The sequence below is a fragment of the Pinus tabuliformis genome, chromosome 6 (assembly GCF_031772625.1).
Source record: "Pinus tabuliformis cultivar Carrire ecotype Pingquan chromosome 6, CPIR1, whole genome shotgun sequence".
NCBI lineage: Eukaryota > Viridiplantae > Streptophyta > Pinopsida > Pinales > Pinaceae > Pinus > Pinus tabuliformis.
The window spans coordinates 1751470515-1751492712 of NC_142292.1; the positions used below are offsets into that span (position 1 = coordinate 1751470515).

The 22198-nt window shown below is 39.1% G+C and overlaps 1 protein-coding gene across 4 annotated transcripts in view; it reads right to left on the minus strand.

The window, feature by feature from the left end:
• The window catches only part of LOC149265928 (uncharacterized), a 265831-nt gene extending 244071 nt beyond the window's left edge, over positions 1-21760 (minus strand). For 2 of the 4 annotated variants that reach the window (XR_016260101.1, XM_089429845.1), the window contains exon 1: positions 19742-21759. Coding sequence is in view for 2 of the 4 variants with exons in the window: in XM_089429845.1 (XP_089285971.1) it covers positions 19742-21259 (1518 nt within the window). In the remaining 2 variants the exon portion in view is untranslated. Of the gene's footprint in view, positions 1-19741 lie in introns of all 4 variants that reach the window. The other 2 variants (XR_016260102.1, XM_089429840.1) reach the window with 2 other exon arrangements.
• Between the last annotated feature and the right edge of the window lie 438 nt (positions 21761-22198).

Below are 22198 nucleotides of genomic sequence, written 5' to 3' on the forward strand. Positions count from 1 at the left end.
CGTGTATTTTCTCTATCAGGTGAGCCAGTTTGGCACCCCAGTTGTACTCAAGAAAATACTTCATAATAATAAACCCTCAGAATAGCTGCACCAGTTTTCCCGCATTGGGTTTTTCCGGGGACATTTGTCCAAAAATAACGGTGTCACTTGTGTGTTTGTTTTCTTTCAACTGATGATCTGTAGATGTTGTGATTGTATTGTGTTTATTTCAGTATTTAAATCTTTTAAATAACTTGTTCAAAATTTACAAGTAGAAGAAATAAACCAGCAGAATACAGATTAATTTTCTAACAGATAGACTTAGAAAATTCAACATGGTATCAGAGCGTGGTTGCAGATCACAGGAAAGTTGAAGGCATCAGTCGAGCAGAGCATTTGCAGCAGATTCAGCTGTCCCGAGTGACAGAGTTGATCCGCAAGAGAGGAAGGGTTGACGCAGAGGGACTGTGTCATCAGTCCAGGCAAGAGAAAAGTCAGCATAGAGGCTAAGAAGGGAAGAAATAGGCTCACGAAGAGGCTAGGAGGGCTGACGCAGTTGGCTAAGGGAGTTATTTTGCTTGTGTTGGGATTGCGCAAAGCCAAGAGGCCCAGTCCTTCAATTGTTGAGGCAACGGAAGTTGTGGGCAGTTTGCGGGAGTGAAGTTATTGGGGTACTGTGGTCAGAACAGTACCTAACAGGGCAAAAACCAAGGTAGAGGGAGTTGCTGCCGAAGCGGATTTCTAGCCAACAAATCTGGATCAGTGTTGTAGTTGAACAGACAATCGGAGAGGGCAACTTGACAATTGGCAAAAAGATTTCCAAGAGGGAAATCGGGATTCAGAGGGAGTCCAGAAGAGAACTTCCAGACAGGAAGTAAAGAGACTCGGAGGAGTCGAACCGAGAACTTCCAAACAGGAAGTATAGCGACTCAACAGGAGTCGAACCGAGAACTTCCAGGCAGGAAGTAGAGAGACTCAGAGGAGTCGACAAAGAAGAGTAGAGAGATGGTCGTGAATGGGCCAAGGGATCAAGATAGGCTGGATGGAGCATCCAACTTTGTGGTCTGGAAGACCAAGATCTTGTCCATTCTAGACAGACATCGCATCAAGGGCTTCGCCTTGAGAGTAATGGCTATCCCAGTTGACCTGGTAGCTAATGAAAGGTACAAGGAGGCAATGGGCAACGCAAAATGCATCATCCTTGATGGGGTCAAGGATCATGTGGTCCAACATATTGCCGAGAAGGAAACAGCAAAGGAGATGTGGGACACCTTGAAGACATTGTACCAGCATACTTCCGTGCAGAGGAAGATGCTCCTTGAGAATCAGCTAAGGTCATACCAGATGCAGAAGGGGGAGCAGATAGCCCTCTTCCTCGATCAGTTAAAGGAGATCCGGGACCAACTGACTTCCATAGGGGCCACGCCGAATCAGGAGTTGATGGTAAGGACTGCACTTAACGCAGTCTCGGAGGAGTGGGAGACATTTGTCCAGAGCATACTGGGCAGAGCCAGTCTTCCAGATTGGGAAGAACTATGGGCGACTCTTTGCCAAGAGGAGTTCAGACGAGAAGTAGTAACAAAGGAGTCTAGATCAACAAGGAAGAGGAAGAGGATGCAACTCTGGCATCTGTGGGAAAGCAGGAGAAGAGGAAGAAGAAGGACCTCTCTAAGGTCAAGTGCTTCCACTGTGGGGAACTGGGTCACTATGCGAACCAATATCCGAGGATGAAGAACAAGAGAGAGGCGTCTGACGCTAAGGCAATGCCAGTGAAGGTGGAGAAAGAAGTTGAGGAAGATGACGATTCTGCCATGAGTGCTCATGTCCCACTAGAGAAGAAGTGGGGAGACATCGAGTTGTAGTCAGGAGGACTACAGGCGATGAGGGGCAGGATCTTTGAGGTACCCAACCTCTTGGATTATACCTTGCTACAAGATCCCCGAAGAGAGAGTAGCAGCACTGGCGGATGTCGGTAGAGACGGATGCAAATGAAGCGACAGAGAGTGCTACGGCGCAAGAGTCCCCGAGCAACGCGAGGCTAGCAGGGTGCAATAGTGCGAGAGGCACGGAGAGTGTTGCACCAGTGCAAGATGGCATAGAGAGGTGTGCAACGGTGCAAGATGCAAGGAGTTGTTGCAGTAGCACAGAGGTCAGTAGAGGAAGCACTCGTTAGCGGCAGAGAGAGCTTCAGCATCAGGTGTGTTTCTAGCCTAACAGGGATGTCAGAAGTTGCGTGGATCAGTTACTTACTTCTTAATAATTGAGTTGAAGTGCAGTAGCAGTATGCAATAGCACGATGCAGCATGATGAGAGGGAGATGCAATGCAGATGCAGTGTTGGAAGTATGGACCAGCAACAGCACGGATGTAGAGGGAGTTGTCATACAGATGCAACAGTGGCAGTGGCAGGGTCATGGGCAGCAGTATAGGATGCAACATTATAGAGGATTTGGGCGGGGAGGCCTATTATCAACACACATACCAGTGCCAAATAATCAGAGTGATCCTTAGTGAGGAGTATTACTAGAGCATAGTCCTCACTAAGAGGGAGTGTTGATTTTGGGTAGCATCGAATGTGCTCTAGCCATGAAAATTGGTGCAGAGGCTAAAGCACATGAGATCTCCAAGACCCAGAAAAGGTTTGGGCAGATTCTAACCAGTTTGGGAGATATTAAAATAATTAATATTTTTAATGGAGTTCTTAAGTCTAAACTTAGGAAAAATAAAATATTAATGGAAATTAATATAAAACTGGGTTAGAAGGTTCCAAAAGTCATGGATCAAACTAGATCTAATCTTAGTCGTTGATTAAGGATTTAATCTCAGCCGTTGAAAGACCAACGAGAAAAGTATAGGAAGAGGCTTGAGGGTCAGTTGGAGAACACACAAAAGTGATCAATCATTCATTTTGCTATAGCGAGGTTGCTAAGCAAAATTGAATCAGTGATCAGCAGCGAGGGGCAATGAGTACTGGGCAGAGAGGCAGAGACAGTGCCAAAAGACTAGCGCAAAAGCAAAGAGCGAGAGCAGCAGCCAGAGCAGGCCACGTAGAGCCCAGAGGGACTGCGTCATCCACGCAGAAGGAAGGAGGAGTGACACAAAGGGTCCCAGAGGCTGTGCAATCCCTCAGAGCGCTGACATAGAGGATCGTGGTGCTGACACAATGTAGCAGGAGGCTGACGCAGAGGCCAGAAGGGCCAGCGCTGAGCTTGAGAGTCGCTAGAGAGGGTTTCATGGGACAGGTTTTCTGAATACCTGTTTTTGAATAGAGAGGTATTGTTGCAGTGTATTTTTCTCTGTCAGGTGAACCAATTTGGAACCCCAGTTGTACTCCAGGAAATACTGCATAATAATAAACCCTCAAAATAGCTGCACCGTTTTCCCCGCATTGGGTTTTTCCAAGGACATTTGTCCAAAAATAACAATGTCAATTGTGTGTTTGTTTTCTTTCAGCTGATGATCTGTAGACGTTGTGACTATATTGTGTTTATTTCAGTATTTAAATGTTTTAAATAACTTGTTCAGAATTTACAAGTACTAGAAATAAACCAGCACAATATAGATTAATTTTCTAACGGATAGACTTCGAAAATTCAACAGCTTTGGATGCTTCTGTATAAAATTCTCACCCACCCATGTGGAATCTTCAGTGGATACGTTCTTCCACTTGATGAGATACTTTGAAATTGATCGATTTCGTCGTTGTCGAGTTCTTATTTTTGTGACTGCTTCAGGTTCCAATATGATTTTTCCTTCCTAGTCAAGTTATGCCAATATTGTTTGAACTGGGAGTTTGTCACCTATAACCTTTTTTGAGCATGAAACATGGAAAACTGGGTGCACTCGGGAAGCTGCAGGAAGCTCCAACTTGTATGCCATAGTACCAATCTTTTGCAACACCTTGTACGGACCATAATACTTTGGTGATAATTTATTATCCTTCTTAGCTTGCTTGAGGGACATTTGTTTATATGGTTGTAGCAGTAGGAATACCTAGTCACCTACATCAAAACTTCTTTCACTGCGATGTTGATCTGTCTGTTGTTTCATTCTATTATGCGCCAAAGTAAGGTTATCATTTAAGAGTTGGAGAATCTGTTGTTGATGCTCGATGTGATCTTCCACTGCTTGAACCTTAAAATTTTCTCTTAAATATGATGTGATGGACGGTGGATGATATCCATAAAGTGCCACAAATGGAGTCATTTTTGTCGTAGTATGGAAGAAGTGTTATACCACCATTCAGCCAAAGGCAACCATTTGACCCATTGTGTCTGTTTATCAGATACAAAGCAACGATGATATCCTTTCAAACATTTGTTTACTATCTCAATTTGCCCGTCAAATTGAGGATGATAAGATGAGCTATGAGCTAACTGAGTACCAAGACAAAAAAATTATTATGTCTAAAAATTTCCAGTGAAAATGGGATCTTTGTCGCTTACAATAATCTTTGGGTTTCCATGTAGCTTTACATGAATGCAGTAGAAACTGTACTTGCTCTAAATGGATGCGATAATGCACAAAAATGTGCATACTCGGTAAGTTTGTCAATTACCACCATGATGACACTCTTTCCTTCAAACTTGGGTAAACCTATGATAAAATCCATTGAAAGTTGAAACCTCCTCCCAACGTTAGCTTGGAATGGATAAAAGTTGTAATAGACCTGGGTCTTAATTGTTTCAACTTTATTTTGTTGGCAAACCAAACATTCCACCACAAACTTTTGAATATCCGATTTAAGGCCATCCCAAAAAAATTCCTTCTTAACCCTGCGGTAAGTTTTTAAAGATCCTGAATGCCCTCCTAAGGGAGAGGTGTGCAATTCCATAAGAATCTTTTGTTTGAGTTGGGAATTCTTACATAGGTATAAGCGATCTTTGTACCATAACAAATCATTTTTTCAACTAAATATATCAGATGTACTGGGATCTTGTTGTAGCTTTTGAATAAGTGCCCACACTTCTTCGTCATTCTTCCATTCATCCCTTGCTTCGTTTATCCAATCTGGTTGGGTAATAGAAATGGCGCAAAGCAATGCTTCTACATCCTAATCCTTTCTTGAGAATGCATCTGCCACAACATTTTGCTTCCCTTTTTTGTAGATGATTTCAAAGTCATAATCCAACATCTTTGTGACCCATTTTTGCTGCGCTTTTGAAGATAAACTTTGTTCTAGAAAGTATTTAAAACTATCATGATCCGTTTTTACCTTGAAGTGTCTTCCCATTAGGTAAGGTCGTCATTTCTTAAGTGCATGTAGTATTGCCAACATTTCCTTCTCATAAATAGCTTTGTGTAAATATTTTCCTTTGATTTGACGACTTTAGAAAGCAATGGGTCTTTCTTCTTGCATTAAAACAACACCAATTCCATTTCCTGAGGCATCACATTCCACAATAAAGGTTTTTGTGAAGTCCAGTGTAGCTAAGACTGGTGCTTGGCACATTGCCTCTAAGATGTTCAAAGGCTTTCGTTGCTTCTGGAGCCCATGAAAATGCATCTTTCTTTAATAATGTTGTTAGAGGTGCTGCTATTCTCCCATAATTCTTAACAAACTCGCGATAATACCCTATCAACCCAACAAATCCTCGTAAATGCTTTATGGATGTGGGGATTTTCCATTCCTTAATGGCTTTAAGTTTGCTAGGGTTTACCTTAACACCTTCATGAGATACAATGACCTAGATATTCCAACTCTTGTACTCCAAATAAACATTTGGATCTTTTTGCATATAATTGTTTATCCTCCAATAGTTTGAGCTCCTTGTCAACATGTTGAACATGATCCTTCCAAGACTTGTTGTAGATTAGTATATCATCAAAAAATACTAACACAAATTTTCTAAGAAAGGGTTTGAAAATGGAATTCATCAAACCTTGAAATGTAGAAGGTGCACTGGTATGGCCAAAAGGCATGACCAAAAATTCATAATGACCCTCATGAGTTCTAAATGTTGTTTTCAGAATGTCTTCAGTCTTCATTCTAATTTGATGATATCTTGAACAAATATCCAACTTGGTGAAGAAAATTGATCCATGCAATTCATCCAATAATTCATCAATGACAGAAATGGGAAATTTATCTTTAATAGTGAGCTTGTTGAGCTCCCTATAGTCCGGACACATGCGCCATGACCCATCCTTTTTGTGCACCAATACTACTGGAGCAGAGAAAGAACTTTGACTAGGTTGAATTATACCAGCCTCTAACATTTTTGCAACCATATGTTCAATTTTACTCTTTTGGGCATAGGGATATCTGTAAGGCCTGATGTTTGGAGGAACACTTCCTGGAACCAAACGAATAGCATGATCATGATCACGAATAGGTGGGAGGCCTTTAGGAGTCTCAAATACCTTGGAATGATTGTCCAAGACATTTTGGAGATCTGGAGAAATAGATGATTTCGATGTGGGACCTCTAGCGAACATAATTCTGCAATTACGCCTCATTGTTCTTTCTTTAGAAGCTTTGTCATTCTGTTAGAGTTGATTATCTTTCTCAGTTTCCCTGCAATACCCCTTAATTCAACTTCCTTTCCTTCTGAAGAAAATTTCATGAAAAGTTTCTTGAAAATTAAAAGCTATTGTAGCCATTGGACTCCTAGTACAACATCAGCAACACCCATTGAAATGGAAAGCATTGGGCTATTCAATACATATTCTCCCATGGATAGCTTGATATTATGGCACTTTCCAGAGCAATTTATGGTTCCTCCACTTACAACCATCACTTGACACTTTGGTGTTAGATATAGGAAGCAATTCAATTCCTCGGTTATCTTACAATGAATAAAATTATGGGTATTGCCTGAATCAATCAACACTACTACCTTTTTCTTCTTGATATGTCCTTCTATCTTGATAGTTTCAGGAGTGATAATTCTGGTCAATGCATTACAAGATATGGTCAGATTCATTTCTTTTTTCTCTAGGGTTTATTCTCGATGTATATCCTCTTCTTTTGACATTTCTTGTTCCTTTTCTTCCTCCTCTTCAGAATCTATGTAAAATAATTTCTTCTCAGCACACTTATGACCTTTAGTGTATTTGTTATTACAACTGTAACAAAGCCCATTTGCTCTTTTTTCTTCCAATTGTTGTGGTGTCAACCTTGTAGGTTGTGGAAGGCTAGGAGCAACAACACTTCCATCTTTATAGTTGTGAATGGTAGGCTTCCTTGTTGCCATAATTTTGCTTTCCATTTTTCTTGCCAACCTGAATGCCTTCTCCAATGAATCAGGTTCCCAAAGGCGAACCTCATGTTGGATGTTATCCTTTGAAGTCCCTATGAACACATCAATCCTATGCTCCTCTGGAATATCTTTTACCCTTATATTCAATATTTGGAAGTCCTCAATGTGCTCCATCATTGAACCTTTTTGTTTGAGATTTATCAATTGGCTAAAAAAAGTATTGCTTTTTGTATTCTCATAATGTGCTATCATTTCTTCCGGAAAAATTGTCCATGTGACAATTTGTTTACGAGAGCAAAGTCATCAATACCATACAAAATGATTTGGTTCCAAATATAAAGTTGCAATGCGTACCTTTTGTGTGTTTTGCACACTATGGAGATCGAAATATTGTTCCATCTGTAGTATCCATGTTATGAGATTCTTTCCATCAAACTTCCTCATATCGATCTTTGGAATGTAGTGGGTCTTTGTTCCAACGTTAGAGTGTGAAATCATGATTAACATTTCTTTTGTTTTCATAATGAGTTTCCTCTACTACCTTTTCGCCATTAAGAAGCCTTTCTTGTAGCAACTTTTTCAAACCTTCCTTCAAACCCTCCACGTCTTTCTTCAAATCTTCAATGTTGTCATTCTTCGAATCATGATTAACATTTCTTTTGTTCTCTTTACGAGTTTCCTCTACTACCTTTTCGCCATTAGGAAGCCTTTCTTGTAACAACTTTGTCAAACCTTGCTTCCAACCTTCTATGTCTTTCTTCCAATCTTTAATGTTGTTTTTCATACCATCTATCTTAGCTTCCACGTCTTTCTTTAAACCGTCCATCTTAGCTTCTATTACTTTTTGTGAGAGTGAAATTTGTTGCACTTAGTCTCGTAATTTTGATATATCATGTTGCATTTCTTCCTCTTCTTCATGAGTCATGCTAGAGATTTCAGGTTGCTTACTAGGTGTTTCCATTTTCTTTCTTTGGGGCATCAATTAATGATAATAATGCTTCACTATGCCCTTTGAATTCCTTCAAACTAATTTTTCAAACCAAACTTATGCAAAATTTTAAAAAAACTACACACCTTTTTTCACTTTGTAGGAGCTCGATATTGAATCTGTTGTATCTCTGTAATTTTGGATCTCCAAGGTCTGAAATTGCATCCTGCGGTAGCCCTCTGAGTCCTCTTTCTAACCCCGCAAGTCTGATCAAGATTGGATTCTCCAAGGAAGAGTTATGCCAAATCTCCTGCAATGACCTGATTATAGATTAGTTCAATAGAGCAAACTTGTACGAAGTTCCACGTGTCACTGTTTCGACCTTAGGACCTAAAACTGATACACAGAAAACTACAGGTCGTCCTCTTTCTGTAACTTCTTACGAAATTTCAATATGATGCTCAGAAAGAAAGTTATGACGATTTTCCCCAGGTCACCTGTTTGAGATATAATTTGGGATCCTGCAAAAACCCTAACTTCCTTGGATCATATCTCCAAAAATATAGCAAGACAAGGTCTGAAATTCGGATCCGAGGTTCAGAGAGATTTCAGCTCAAATGGGTTTTTGTTTAGCTTCTAAAACATCGCAGATAAATATAAACCAAAAAAAAAAAATTATAGCGAAAATGCCACGATGACCTATTTGGAGCAGCGAAACCCTAAAATCCAAAGCTCTAATACCAAATGTTATGCAATCAGCTCACAAAATAGAAGAAAAGATAGATCAATGCCTTCAAAATCAACCTCTTCGAGGGGGCAACCTCCTTTACATTACACAAATGAACAATTCTTCGATGATACAAATGAAAAAACCTCCTTTCTATATATAAGAGTCTAAGGGGTCACAATATAATCAAAAGCTGACATAACAATAATAATATAAGGGCACAACAAGAACAATAGTGGGCTTCTATGGGGCACAATAATAACAATATAGGGACAATAGGGGCACAACAATAACAATAAGGGCTACAATGACAATAGTAATGGGGGAATCACTAATATTATAGGGACCTAACATGGAATGAATGTGGTCAAAAGAACTCCAAATCCTTTCACACGCTGATGCACTTGATCCCTGGCTTAAGATACAAATTCAAAAAAATTGCCATTTTGGTGCCCCTGATCCATAAAATTCCCACAATACTGCTAGATCACTTATGATTGTGTTCCAAATAACCCTTCTTCTAACCTGTATGCCCTCAACTGACATCTAACCAAACCTGCAATTGCTTGATCTGGATTAAGTTCTCAATACCCTCTATAAGTCCATTCATGACTTCTTCATCCCTATGTCTTGATAACCCAAACAATCTAGGGTCCAAATAGTATGCTGGTGCATGTAATGGACTATGCATCATCTTCCATCCTTGATCAATTACCTCCCATATTTCCTGGTAATCAACTTCCGCATTATTAAAAGCACTTGCAATGGCCTCTTTGCAACGATCAATGCTTTCATAAACAAAACCCATACAAGGTTTGTCACCATCAACCATGCAGAGCACATTAACAATTGGGCCACATATTTTTAAAACCTTGTTTGCATTTTCCCAAAATCCATTATTGAGCACTATTTGTTCAACATTTTTCCCCTTAGTTTCTTTTGAAAGAGGAGATCTCTCCCACTCAATATTGCAGAAAATAGCTCTTAGGCTTGCTTTTTCCTCAACAACTCTTTTCAGAGTAATATAAAAAGTGGCAAACCTTGTATCACAAGGCCTCAACAACTCTTTTGATGCATTCTTCCTATATATGCTCAAAGTGAGACAATGGTTGATGATGAAGTTTGCAATTGTTTTGGCTCTTCAGATTGTCTCATTGACCCAAGGAAATTTGGCTAAATCATGCAACATTAAATCCAAACAGTAAGTTGCACATGGGATCCAATAAATGTGATTATACTTTTCCATAATCATCTTCCCTACACCAACACAATTTGATGCATTATCTGTAATAACATGGACCACATTTTTCTGCCCAACCTCTTGAATGTTTCATCCAAAATTCCAAAAATAAATTTTGATGTCTTCACTCGATCCATTGCACATGCATAAAAGAATTCAGTGACAGCGTCATCAACTTCTTGTCTCTCCACAGGTTTCCAAAATTGATTTAATGTTTTGGTTCCACCTGTTTTTACTAGAGTAGAACTTGATCCACCAATGGTTGAGATTGAATTAATGGTGTTTGAGGAAGACATGGCAGTCTCTCTCTCAATTCGATGCATCTTACTTTCCCTTTTTCATTTTCCATCTCTGAAGTGAAATAGTCTTTCTCCACTGCGGTTTTTTCATCAGAAATCTTAGTGCAACCTTCAACACCACCTCCACTTCCATTGCTAATACTGAGAAGAAGATCCACTGCTCTAGTTAAAGAGCCAGTGAATTGATGTCGACACAGCTAACACAAAAGATTTTTCCCCTCTTTTTTGACAAAATTCCATGCTACAGCAGTTGATTTTGGAGGTGCCATTGAAATTTGAAGGTTCTGATTGTTGAAGACTGAAGTGAAGCCTGAAATTTCTGCAGTTTTTTTTTTAATTTACATTTTAATTAGTTTTATATTTTTTTGCAGAATGAAACTATAGTTTATAAAATAAATTTAAACAGTATGGATCTAAGGCTGAATCCTGAGAGTCAAGACACTATATTAAAAAAAACCTAAATTTTAGCTACTAAATTGTATATATTAACTAATAAAAAGAAGAAGAAGAAATGTGCATTTTGACTACTTGGACTGCTCACTGTTGTCCCCTATTCAGGTTGAGATTTGGCTCGTGACTGCCTAATAGTGTCACTATGTCACTGTATGGCGCGCTTGTAGGCTATACCTGAAGCCTGATGCAGCCATCAAGATCTGGGAGGAAGGGGAACGAAAGCCTGTTAAAAATGAGCGATCCATTGTTAAAAATGTGCCAGAGATCAAGGATCAAGTGGCTGTGAGCGTGGGGCCATGGGTTGTGAACATGTTGCGTGGGGCTTGTAGGTTGTGACTCTATGAGTCGGGAATCTGCGGCTTGCTATGACTGTGAGCCTATAGGCTGTGATGCCGAGAGCCAAGAAGCAACAGCCACACTTAGCAAGAGTAGTGACCAGTCCACTTAGCCAAGGGTTGAAAGTTGAAACTTGATGGTTGAGCGACGAGCACTGAGCACTAAACAGGGGTACACGGCATTAGGCGGAAGACTGGAGTCGATGGGTGAGTCGTGTCAGTGTGAATCGAGACAAAAGTCGGGGCGGGTCATGGCAAAACATAAAAGTCGGGGTTATTTTTTAATTTTTTTTAATTGTTAAACGATCTAACGGAAACCCTAACGTGAACACATTCGAACTTTTAACCGAATGCAAGCGAATTTCAACGATTCTTTTAGGTGAATTTGGTTTTTTATGTTCGAGTTCGGAATTGGGTTCGTGTTAATGTTCGGCATTTTGTTCGGTGCTTGAATTCAGCATTTTATTCAGCGAACAAAATTGAATTTATTCAAATTTGCTTGAGGTTCGGCAAATTTCAAATCCCAAGGATTAAATTCACCAAACCCGGTGACTTAGACTAGGACTTCATAAGTCTTGGTATACCTTCCAAAATGCAGTAAGTGGCAAAGAAATTTTTCCTAGTTAGGAAAGGCTATCGGGTGACTGTGTTCAGGGAGAGATCTGAAGAGGAATGAGAGATAGCAGATCAGCACCGACAAAGAAAGAGGAGAACTTTACCCTGGCAGGCAAAGGTAGCAAGGCCAAAGGCAAGAAGGGCCAAGGAGAGGTTGAGTCCAATCAGAAGGGCAAGAAGAAGGATCTAAGCAAGATCAAGTGCTTTCATTTGTTGATTTTTTGGTAGCACCTGATGTGCTTTAGCTCCGAAATTTTGTGGAGCGGCTAGAGCACATGAGATCTCCAAGATCCAAAAATCATTTGGTGAAATTCCACCCGGATTGTATTTTATTAAAATAATTAATATTTCTTATTGGGTTCCTATGTCTAAACTTAGGAAAATTAAAATATTAATGGGTATTAAAGAAAATATGGGCGAGAAACTTCTAAGAGACGAGGATCAAGTCTAATTTAATCTTAGCCGTTGATTAGAGATTAGATCACGACCATTGATTTCTCAACAAAAAAAAAGTATAAAGGAAGGCTTGGGGTCAGTTGGAGAACACACACAGAGAGAGGAACACTTGAGCTAGTTCAAAATTTTGGGGCGTGGTTTGCTGAGAATTTCAGAGTGAGTTTCTAGTGCAGAGAGGGGCAGTTCGACAGAGTGACTTCAGTCCAAGGCCGAGAATACATAACAAAGAGGCAGCACAGCACCAGGGAGAGATAGAGCAGCTCCAAAAAGGGTGACGTAGAGGCTAGAGGAGCTAACGTAGTCGCTTAGAGGCAGCGCTAGGGTTTTTGTGAGGCAGATCGGGCATTAGTTCAGCAGATTGATTTTTGAGTCAGGAAGGCTCACTGGGAGGGTGATGCAACTCCTAAAGGAGGTGACGCAGTTCTAGCGCAGAGCTTGGGGTAGCCATCATTGCACAGCACTGGGGACAGCGCAGTCACCTGTGGGGTTTGTTCATCCAGTTGCTAGATTCGCCAAAATATTTGTCTTCGGATAGAGGCACTTCTGTCGGGTTTATTCTCTATTGGGTGAGCTAGATTTGGCACCCTAATTGTATTCAGAAATCTGCTTAATAATAAAACCCTCATACTTGCTGCACTGGTTTTCCCACACTAGCTTTTTCCGAGGACGTTTAGTCCAAAAATAAGTGTGTCCTTTGTGTGATTGTCTCATTTATTTTTCAGTACTTGATTTGTATATTGGTGTAGGTTGCAGTGTATTTGCATTAATATTTTCTCAGCATTTCTGAAAATAGCTAATTAACATGAAGAATACAAGTAGGTAATCCAAATCAATTTACTGCAGTATGATTTTTGGTTTGTTAGATTCAGAAATTTTCACACCATTGCCATGAGTTTGGGCACTATGCCACTAAGTGTCCTAAGCAGAAGAAGGAGTCCAGCAAGGATCATGTAACTGCATCAGCAGAAGTAGATGCATTTTCTGCCCAGTTCAAAAAAGATTTCTCATTGATAGCTTGCAATGACAACTCAGCAGACAACAGTCTATGGTATATTGATTCAAGAGCATCCTTCCACATAGCCAGGAATAAGAAAAATTTCAACGACCTAGAGGAGAAGGACATGCAGTTTCAATTTTCAGATTGGACTAGGAGATGATGGCCAGTATGCAGCTAGAGTTGTTGGTACTGTCAGCTTTCAGAGAGATTCAGGTAATCCTCTTCATCTCAAAGATATCCCCTATGTTCCAAGCCTTAAGCAGAATCTTGTTTTGGTAGCTACCCTTGAGGACAAGGGTTATGATGTCATCTTCAACAGAGGTAAGGCTTACCTCCAGCACTTGCCTACCGGATGTAAGAAGCATATAGGTGTAAGGAAGAAGAATCGCTACAAGTTTCAGGTAGAGACAGGTGCAGCCTTGAGCAGCAAGCCAAGGAGAGCTTAGAGTAGAGAAGTGATGGTTGAGGAGAGCAAAGCTCTAAGAGAGTCCTCAGAGAAAGAGCACATTAGAGTACCTGAGAAGAAGCTACTCAAGATGGAGCCTCAGCCAGTCTCTTAGTTTGAGTCTAAGCTAGTTGGCAATTGGACCGACCAGCAAGATGATGAGGAGCATAGCCCACCGCGAGTGGAGGAAGCCACTTGGTCGGTGACTCCCAGTATAAGGAGAGTTTGAGCCAAGTAGGCATAGGTTTTGTTTAAGCGAGATCAGGGGAGAGTTGGATCTTCCAGTATCAACTCCAACTAGAAGAAGCACTTATGACTGAAGTGATAGACTCGCAGAGGCAGAGCGTGGTTGGAAAGAACAGGTTTTTAGATCAGATTCCGCAAGAGAAAGCAAGGAAGTCTTCTAGTTCAGAGGGAGTTGCTGCAGCAGCAAAGAACATGGTGGTGTTCAAGACAGAACTAGGTGGACGAGATTCTTCCAAAAGCACCTTCCTCGCTAAGAGGGAGTGTTGAAAAGTGTAGCGAAGAAGGTCTTCTTCTTGACTTGTGCCTTAGTCAAGAAAGACTTCAATGTGTTCTTATTTTTTCAAGTATGAGTTCATGAAAAAAGACGAGTTAGTTTGTTCATGCACTAGTTGGAGGCTCAATTATGCAGCTATCCAAGTGCGAGTTCATAATTAGAAGGGAACGAGTTGAATAGCTCCAGTCTTGATTGAAGCAAAGGGCGTGTTGAACTAAGAGTTGACTTAGTTAACAAGTCGAACTCAACTTGTGTTCTAAATTTGTATTTGCTAGATATAGTATGATCAAATAGCATAAAAGGAGGACAAAGGCACATAATTCAATTATTGTTTTAGTGTGTGCACAAAGTTGTGAGACAAGACAATAGATCACGAGTTTGTGTGAAAGATTGTTGTAGAAAGAGTGTATCAAGGAGCCAATACACAGATCAAAACATAGAATTTCCTTGTTGTTGAGCGCTAATATTTAGGAGAAAATTCCTAAATTATAGGAGCCTGTCATGTGCTGGAAAATAGGGAGAAGCAATGCAAGGAAAGAGGAGTTAAATCAGGTGTGTTTGCAGGGAATTTCATGCTAAGTGTTAGAAGTGAGAACAAGCTTGTTCTCTAGTGAAATAATGTTGCCTTGTAAAGATATCAATTGCTCAAATTTCTGTTAATAAAATTCTACAGCAAAGCAAATGGTTTTCCCAATTGGGTTCCCTAGAAAAACATTGTGTTATTGTGTGTCACTAGTTCTTTATCTCTGTTTCTATTTCGTTGCTTATTTAGTAGAGAAATTCTATGTCTTGGTGAATAGAAGTTGTTTCAGATTGTTCATCACAGCAGTGACAGAATTTCAAGGAAATTCTACAGGACTTTGACCAGTAAAGTGAATCACCCAAGGCAATTACAGGGGCAATTATATGATACATTCACCTTTGAAGCCAAAAGGACTTGGCTTGTTGAAATTTTGATGTTCTATGTTGTAACAATCACTTATTACAAAACTTCTTTATGCTGCAACATTAGATAAGCAATTGTAGATAGAACATAAATGAAATGCACAATAAAAGACAGCCGAGAACAAAATGAGACAAAGAATTTAAGTCCAATGACCAGGGCAAAACCCACAAGGGGAAAACCCAACCAGATTCTTCTTCTATTAGAAATCAATTGTTCAGCAGAGATACAAAGTATAATGAGAGATCAAGAGAGTAAGTTCACCCAAATTTGAACAAGTTGTAGCATGAAGATCACTGGTAGCAGTAGCAGAGATGCGCGCACTGAATCAACCTTCCCTTCAACAGAATCAACACTGAAGCACTAAATCAACATTGGCTCACCAAGTTCTGCTCTTACTCTCCAAGTCTCTCTCTCACAATCTTCTTCAACTCTCTCCAACTCTCTCTCAAGTTCGAATTCTTCTTTCACAATGCACAAGTAGTGAGGGGAGATGGAATGAGGCACATATATATAGGAGGAGCAACGAAACTATGCCATAAAGGATGAGTAACTCATAAAGGATGAGTAACTCACATGTCAAGAGGGAGAGTAACATATGCCCATTTAGGAAATGTAACTCATGTCATTAAGAAGTTACGCATGTCTTTGTAACTTATGCCATTAAGAAAGAGAGTGTAACATATGCATTAAAGAGTGTGTAAGAGGAATCTTTCATGACATGCTTTAATGAGAGTGTAAGAGGAATATGCCATGCCAATAATGAGAGTATAAGAGAACATTATTGACAGCCATGAATGAGTGACTTGAATTTCTTTTTAATAATAATATAATAGTATCATAAGAATAATAATAATATAATATTGATGATTAAGTCGAAATTGAACAATTAGGATTGAATGACGATAAGAAGGGATTTTCCATCAACAATACTTGATTACCAATTGATGCAAGGTGATTTACTATTTTTGGAAAGTCATACTTGAGAATTTCTATTTTTAGAAATTCTATTTCTAGACTTTTTAATTTTAGACTTTCTATTTTTAGAAATTCTATTTTTAGACTTTCTATTTTTAGATATTCTATTTTTAGACTTTCTATTTTTAAAAATTCTATTTTTAGATTTTCAATTTTTAGAAATTCATCCCTAAGCTGCCAAATTTTCAACATGGATAGGTAGACCAGAGGTGAATGTCCGAGAGAAATTATAGGATTGGATAGATCTTCTCTTTAGAAACCAGAAGGACTTGGTTATGTCAACCAAAGGAGATAGATGTAGTTCAGCTTTGAAGCTAGGAGGACTTAACTAGGTCATAAGAACGTTGACTAGAAAGGTGAATGGTCCAAAATCAAATTCTCTTCTGAGAAGCTAAAAAAAAACTTGGCTGCCAAAAGGACTTGGCTAGGTCATGACCAGAGGAGATTGATACATTTGCCTAGGGAGCCATAAAGAACTTTGGCCAACCCTGGATATATGAGGAGTTACATTGCCCACTCCAAGATGGAGATATCTATAGACATACAAGCTCATGATTTTTCTCAAGGAAGGATAAATTTCAGGAAGGGAAATCTGTTGCAGAGAATACCTCCCTCATTAACAGGGAGTGTTGATTTTTGTGTAGCATCGGGAGGTATTCCCCCATGCCAAAAGGCCCCCCAAGTCAGCCAAAGAAAACTATGGAAATGAAAATTATAAATTTTATTTTTGGGCTTCGGGTCAAGTCGGCCCCACAAATGAATGGTCCTGACTCTTGGTCAAAGTCCACCCCTTTTGACTAATATAAATACACATGAGACTTCTCCCATTTGACCAATTTGGACATCATCATTCTCTCTTCTGTTTTGATCCACACATGCAAGGAAAAGAGAAGGAAATTCGAAGTTTGACCGAGATTAAGAAGTTGCCGTTTGACCTGCTCCTTTTGACCGAAAAATCTGTTGTGCTAGACTGAAGTTTTAACTAATTTGACCGCAGAGAAAGAGACAAGTTTGACTGCAAAAGAGAAAAACTTTGACCACAGATTTGGGTCGCAGTCAACCACAGATGACAGCAGTTGACCATAGGACCGAGCTGACCTCAGGGCAAAATTTCATACTGTTGACCAGCACAAATTTCTTTGATTTTTGGAGGTTTGACCAGCATCGACTAGCTGGTATTTAACCAGGTTTGACTAGTATATTGGACTTGGATTTGTGGCACAGATTTCTAGAATTCTCTTGAAATTGAAATATTTTTGAAGAACAATTTCTCCTCAGAAGAAAATTTGTTGGGTTTTTCCCAAGGTTGGGTTTTCCTAGGGCAATTTTGTTGTCCCTATTGTACTTGGCTGTCTCTTTATGATCCTATTGTTTTCATCACAATATTGTTGAGATTTTCTGTGACAATTGCTTAATGATAAATGTGACATAAGATAACTTGATTGGAAATCATTGGAAAGTAATTATCAGATCAGAAGATCATTTTCTACTGTGCACTATTGTAGAAAATTCAGCAAAAATCTGAAGAGACAAAGAGGTCTAATGTCTGAAAATAGACTAACTCAATATGATATCAGCATATAGCCAAAATACAAAAAATGTCTAATTGGAAGTTACACTCCTTATTTACTACACAACCTCTATAAATAACACAACATAATTACATGATTACTATTTAAGACTTTATTTGTAAAAACCCCCACTAAGATCCCTCCTCACCCAAAACAGGGCATTTCGTTCAAGTGAATGAACTTCTTGATCTCAACATACTAACATACCTAAGTGACCCACCCTCAAAGCAACCAACATGTTCAACTTGGAGTGTGTAAATGTATGTTTGCCATATGCTACACTAAATGGGGAACTAGCTACAACAACCAATTATTCTATTGGATAATGTATTGATTTTTCCAATAAAATTGGCCACTATCGCTCGTTCCTAGGCTGTATTGAGCCGGTTCAAGGATTCAAACAAGAAATGGTCAGTTCCAGACGAAAATCGGCCTGTTTTGTACAGAATCATACACCTGATGATAGGCAGCTAATAGGCAATTTAATATTACAAGACCAAGTTTGTTGCCAGGATTCTCTTCAAAAGAGAGAGATGACTTTGATGAGACTTTTGCTCCAATTGTCAGGTGTATTTGAAAGGCACGACTCATTATGGCATGTGGTATGCAAAGGACAGTGAGTTGCTATTCCATGGATTTGTTGATTCAAATTGGCTAGGAGATGCAGGCACATGGAAGAACACTTCTAGCTATTGTTTCAATTTGTGCACACAAATTATTTCTTGGTTCAATAGGAAGAAAAATATATGACAGCATTTTCAGCAAGTTGTGAAGCAATTTTGCTTCAGAAGTTGATGATGGAGTTGATAAAGAGAAATTGGAACCCATCATTATTTCCTACGATAATCAAACTTGCATCAAGCACTCTCAGATTATTGTCTTCCATGATCACTCCAACCATATTAATCTCTGGTATCATCTCCTGCAACACAATATACAAAAGGCCACAGTGGCCCTAGATTAAATCCAAGTGGCTAACATTATGTTAAAGCTCCTAGCAAAGGGGAAGTTCAAAAGGCTAAGAGAAAATCCTGGTTTGGTGGACAGCACATTCCTCTCAAAGAGGTAGTAGTGTTAATTTTTTTGATGCTGTGAGCCTACTTTATACTAAGCATTGACTTCTGTCATTTCTTATTTTCGAGGATTTTATATGTTTAGCATTGTTATTAATAAACTAAATTGACTAATAAACTAGAGATTGATTAGTCATACATTATTTCATTGCATTTAAATAGGACTCAAGCGCTAAGCATGTGTTGGCATGTGTTTCTCATATAGAGTGTCCTTGGTTTGTGGCAACCACATGTAGGAGAGTGGTTGGGTATGTTGGCATTTGTCTACCCATTCTTCGCACATCTAGATGGCATGACAAAGGAATTACACAGAGAAGCGTGCTTGGGATGGCTTGGTGTGTGGAAAGGTATGCTTGGCAGGTGGAAGAGTGTGTTTTGCGTGTGCTCGACATTTTTGCATGCAATGACTCACCTTATTCTATAAGAGAGATGGAAAGTGTATCAGTAAACAAGCAATCATTATAACTATTGTTTCAGTGTTAATGAGGAGTCATGCAATTACTGCTATATATTTCTTACTTGTTGGTTTTGATTTGTATATTTAGTATTTCTCGGATCTACAGTAAATCATGGTTCAGAGACTTGACTCAAATACCACCAGAGCACACAGAGAGTCCAAACCAGACAGCCTGAAAAGACCTAATTTGCATTGCAGAGAGAAATGTAAATTTAAAAATGAGTGAGACGGGAATTGTGTTATAAAAGCACAAGTAGAGATTCTGTGGCCACAATTTTACAGGTCGATTACATGTAACTGTGGAGGTGATTGGCTGACGCCACTGTTCAGTATTGTAGAAAGACCAACTTAGATGTGACGTGCAGTGGTTAAAAAAAAGACACAAATAGTGTATTTAGGGCACTCTAGTATTCTATAAATTTGAAGCAAACTCCAGAAACACAACAGCCAGGATCAGACCACAGAAAATATATAGAATTATTAAAACCGGGAACATTGAAAAAAAGATGGGCAGAATCCTAAACCTTGATGTAGGCCGAGATAGCATTTCTTATTGCATTGTCTTCTGCTTTCGAGAACCGTTTCCCCCACACTAGTTCAATGTCTTCGACACTTGTAGCAGCACTATTATCGCAATCCTTGCCCTTTTCCTCATTCTCTGTATCGCTCATAAGAAACACTTCAACTTGATCAGAAAAGGTCACCTTCTTCTGTTTCTTGCTTGGTGGACTTCTGTCTGCCGGAGACGATTTGCCACGGTTAGCATTGTCGGAAACTATTTCTCCGCGCTTTCTTTTCTTCGTCATCTTCTCATTCCGTTCTACATTAGAATAACACTGCCCTTCATCATTTTTCTTCCTCTTTTCCTTCTCTTCTACGTCTTCATAAGCCTCCCCTTTCTTCGTTGGAGATTTTTCTGTATTATCTTCCCCTTTAGCGGTTCCGTACTCAATTTCCATTTCTGAATTCTCCACCGCTTCAGTATCATTGCCCTCTACTCTTTTACTTTTCTTCTTCTTGTGGGATTTCTCCGACTTTTCTTTCTCTTTGGCGGTTCTATCTTCAATTCCCTCTTCCAAATTGTTCAGCGCTCCAATTCCATTTCCTTCGTCGCCCTTCTTTTTCTTCTTTCTGGAAGCCTTTTCTCTGTTTTCCAGATCAGGATAACTCGTAACTTCCTCTGGTGCTGCTTTTTTACTGTCCTGCTCCATTGTAATCCCCACTTTCTTCTCCTTCTCTTCTACGTTTTCATGAGCCTCCCATTTCTTCTTTGGAGATTTTTCTGTATTATCTTGCCCTTTAGCGGTTCCGTATCCAATACCCTCTTCTGCATTCTCCACCGCTTCAGTATCATTGCCCTCTGCTCTTTTCCTTTTCTCCTTCTTGTGAGATTTCTCCGACTTTTCTTCCTCTTTGGCGGTTCTATTTTCAATTCCGTCTTCCAAATTTTTCAGCGCTTCAATTCCATTGCCTTCGTCGCTCTTCTTTTTCTTCTTCTTTCTGGAATCGTTTTCTCTGTTTTCCGGATCAGGATAGCTCGTAACTTCCTCTCGTGCTGCTTTTTTACTGTCCTGTTCCTTTGTAATATCCACTTTCTCTTCAATTTCGGCCTCACCGGACCTCTTCTTTTTCTTCTTAACTTGTAACTCTTTGTTTCCACTGTATTTTGAAGGTGTCCCTTCAAACCCTTCTTTCCCGTGGTCATAAAAGCATTTTAAGTTTTTCTTTGAAACGCCGTCTTCCTCCCCAGGTTCATCCATTTTTTCGGATATTTCTTCTTCTGCCTCTGCCTCGTCGCCTTCCGTCTTCTTCTCCCTCTTCTTCTTTTTCCATTTGAGGGATTTCTCTTCAATTTCGTTAACCTCCTGAAAATTCGCATTCATCGAATCTCCATTGCCCTTCTCCTTGTGCTGCTTCTTCTTCTTCTCCTTGCTTACCGGCAACTCATCAACAATCGTTTGAAAACCTTCGGCGCCATTTTCCGCTTTGAAATCCTTATCAGAACTCGCTTTTATCTTCTTCTTCATCATTACGGTGTCCATAGAACCCTAACCTAATCACAAGCTTTACCTCGTACTTATCAGAGCCTTGCAATTCTTCAATTTTTTTCAAATCTTCACCAACATAAAATTTATCGTAAAGCAATACACTTCACTGATATCTGATTCGTGAATGTCAGATGTAGAAAACAGATCAGCTGCATAAGAGGCATTGAACACTGTTCCGCCAAGCTCCAAATTTATTGTGACAGAGAGAGCATTACACAAAATAACTTCTCAGTACAGTCGTTTTCTTTGAATGTTTTCCCTGACCGATCACACCAAGACCTCCGCCCAGCGCCTACTAATCCGGGATTTTTTTCAGTTTACAGGGTAATTTACAGAAATGGGTAGGGCTTTTACATTATAAGTCGATTTACAGAATCAGGCAGGGCTTCTTAACATTATAAGTCAAGCTCCATGAAGAAGCTGTGACCAGTTTCGGAAAAGAGCTATCCCTTGTGACTCGTGACTGGAACTATAATGGCAATTATCGATGTATCCGACATTAATTTATTGGTATAATGTTATCGTTCGGTATTATGTTTATTATTTTTTATATATACTGATTTATTATATTTAAGATTGATTATTTAATAAAATATTAAAATGTGAAAAACAAGGTTTTCTTGTGAGTTTTTTTTGTTGAGTAGTTTAATTATTGAATTTTTCAAAATATGAAGTATCGTAAAAAATTTAAAACACATGAATGTATTATTCAATAATTATAATTATAAGTTTCTAATTTATTATTATATATTATTATTTTATTTGGTAAAGACAAATTTATTATGATAATGATGGTTAACGCTAAATTTAAAATATTTATTTATATAATGATATTAATCACTATTTCTTTTCATTTCACTTCCATTAATATAATTTCACTAGTCAATAATTGCTACACAAAGCATTACAATTATATTCTAAATAATTATTTTG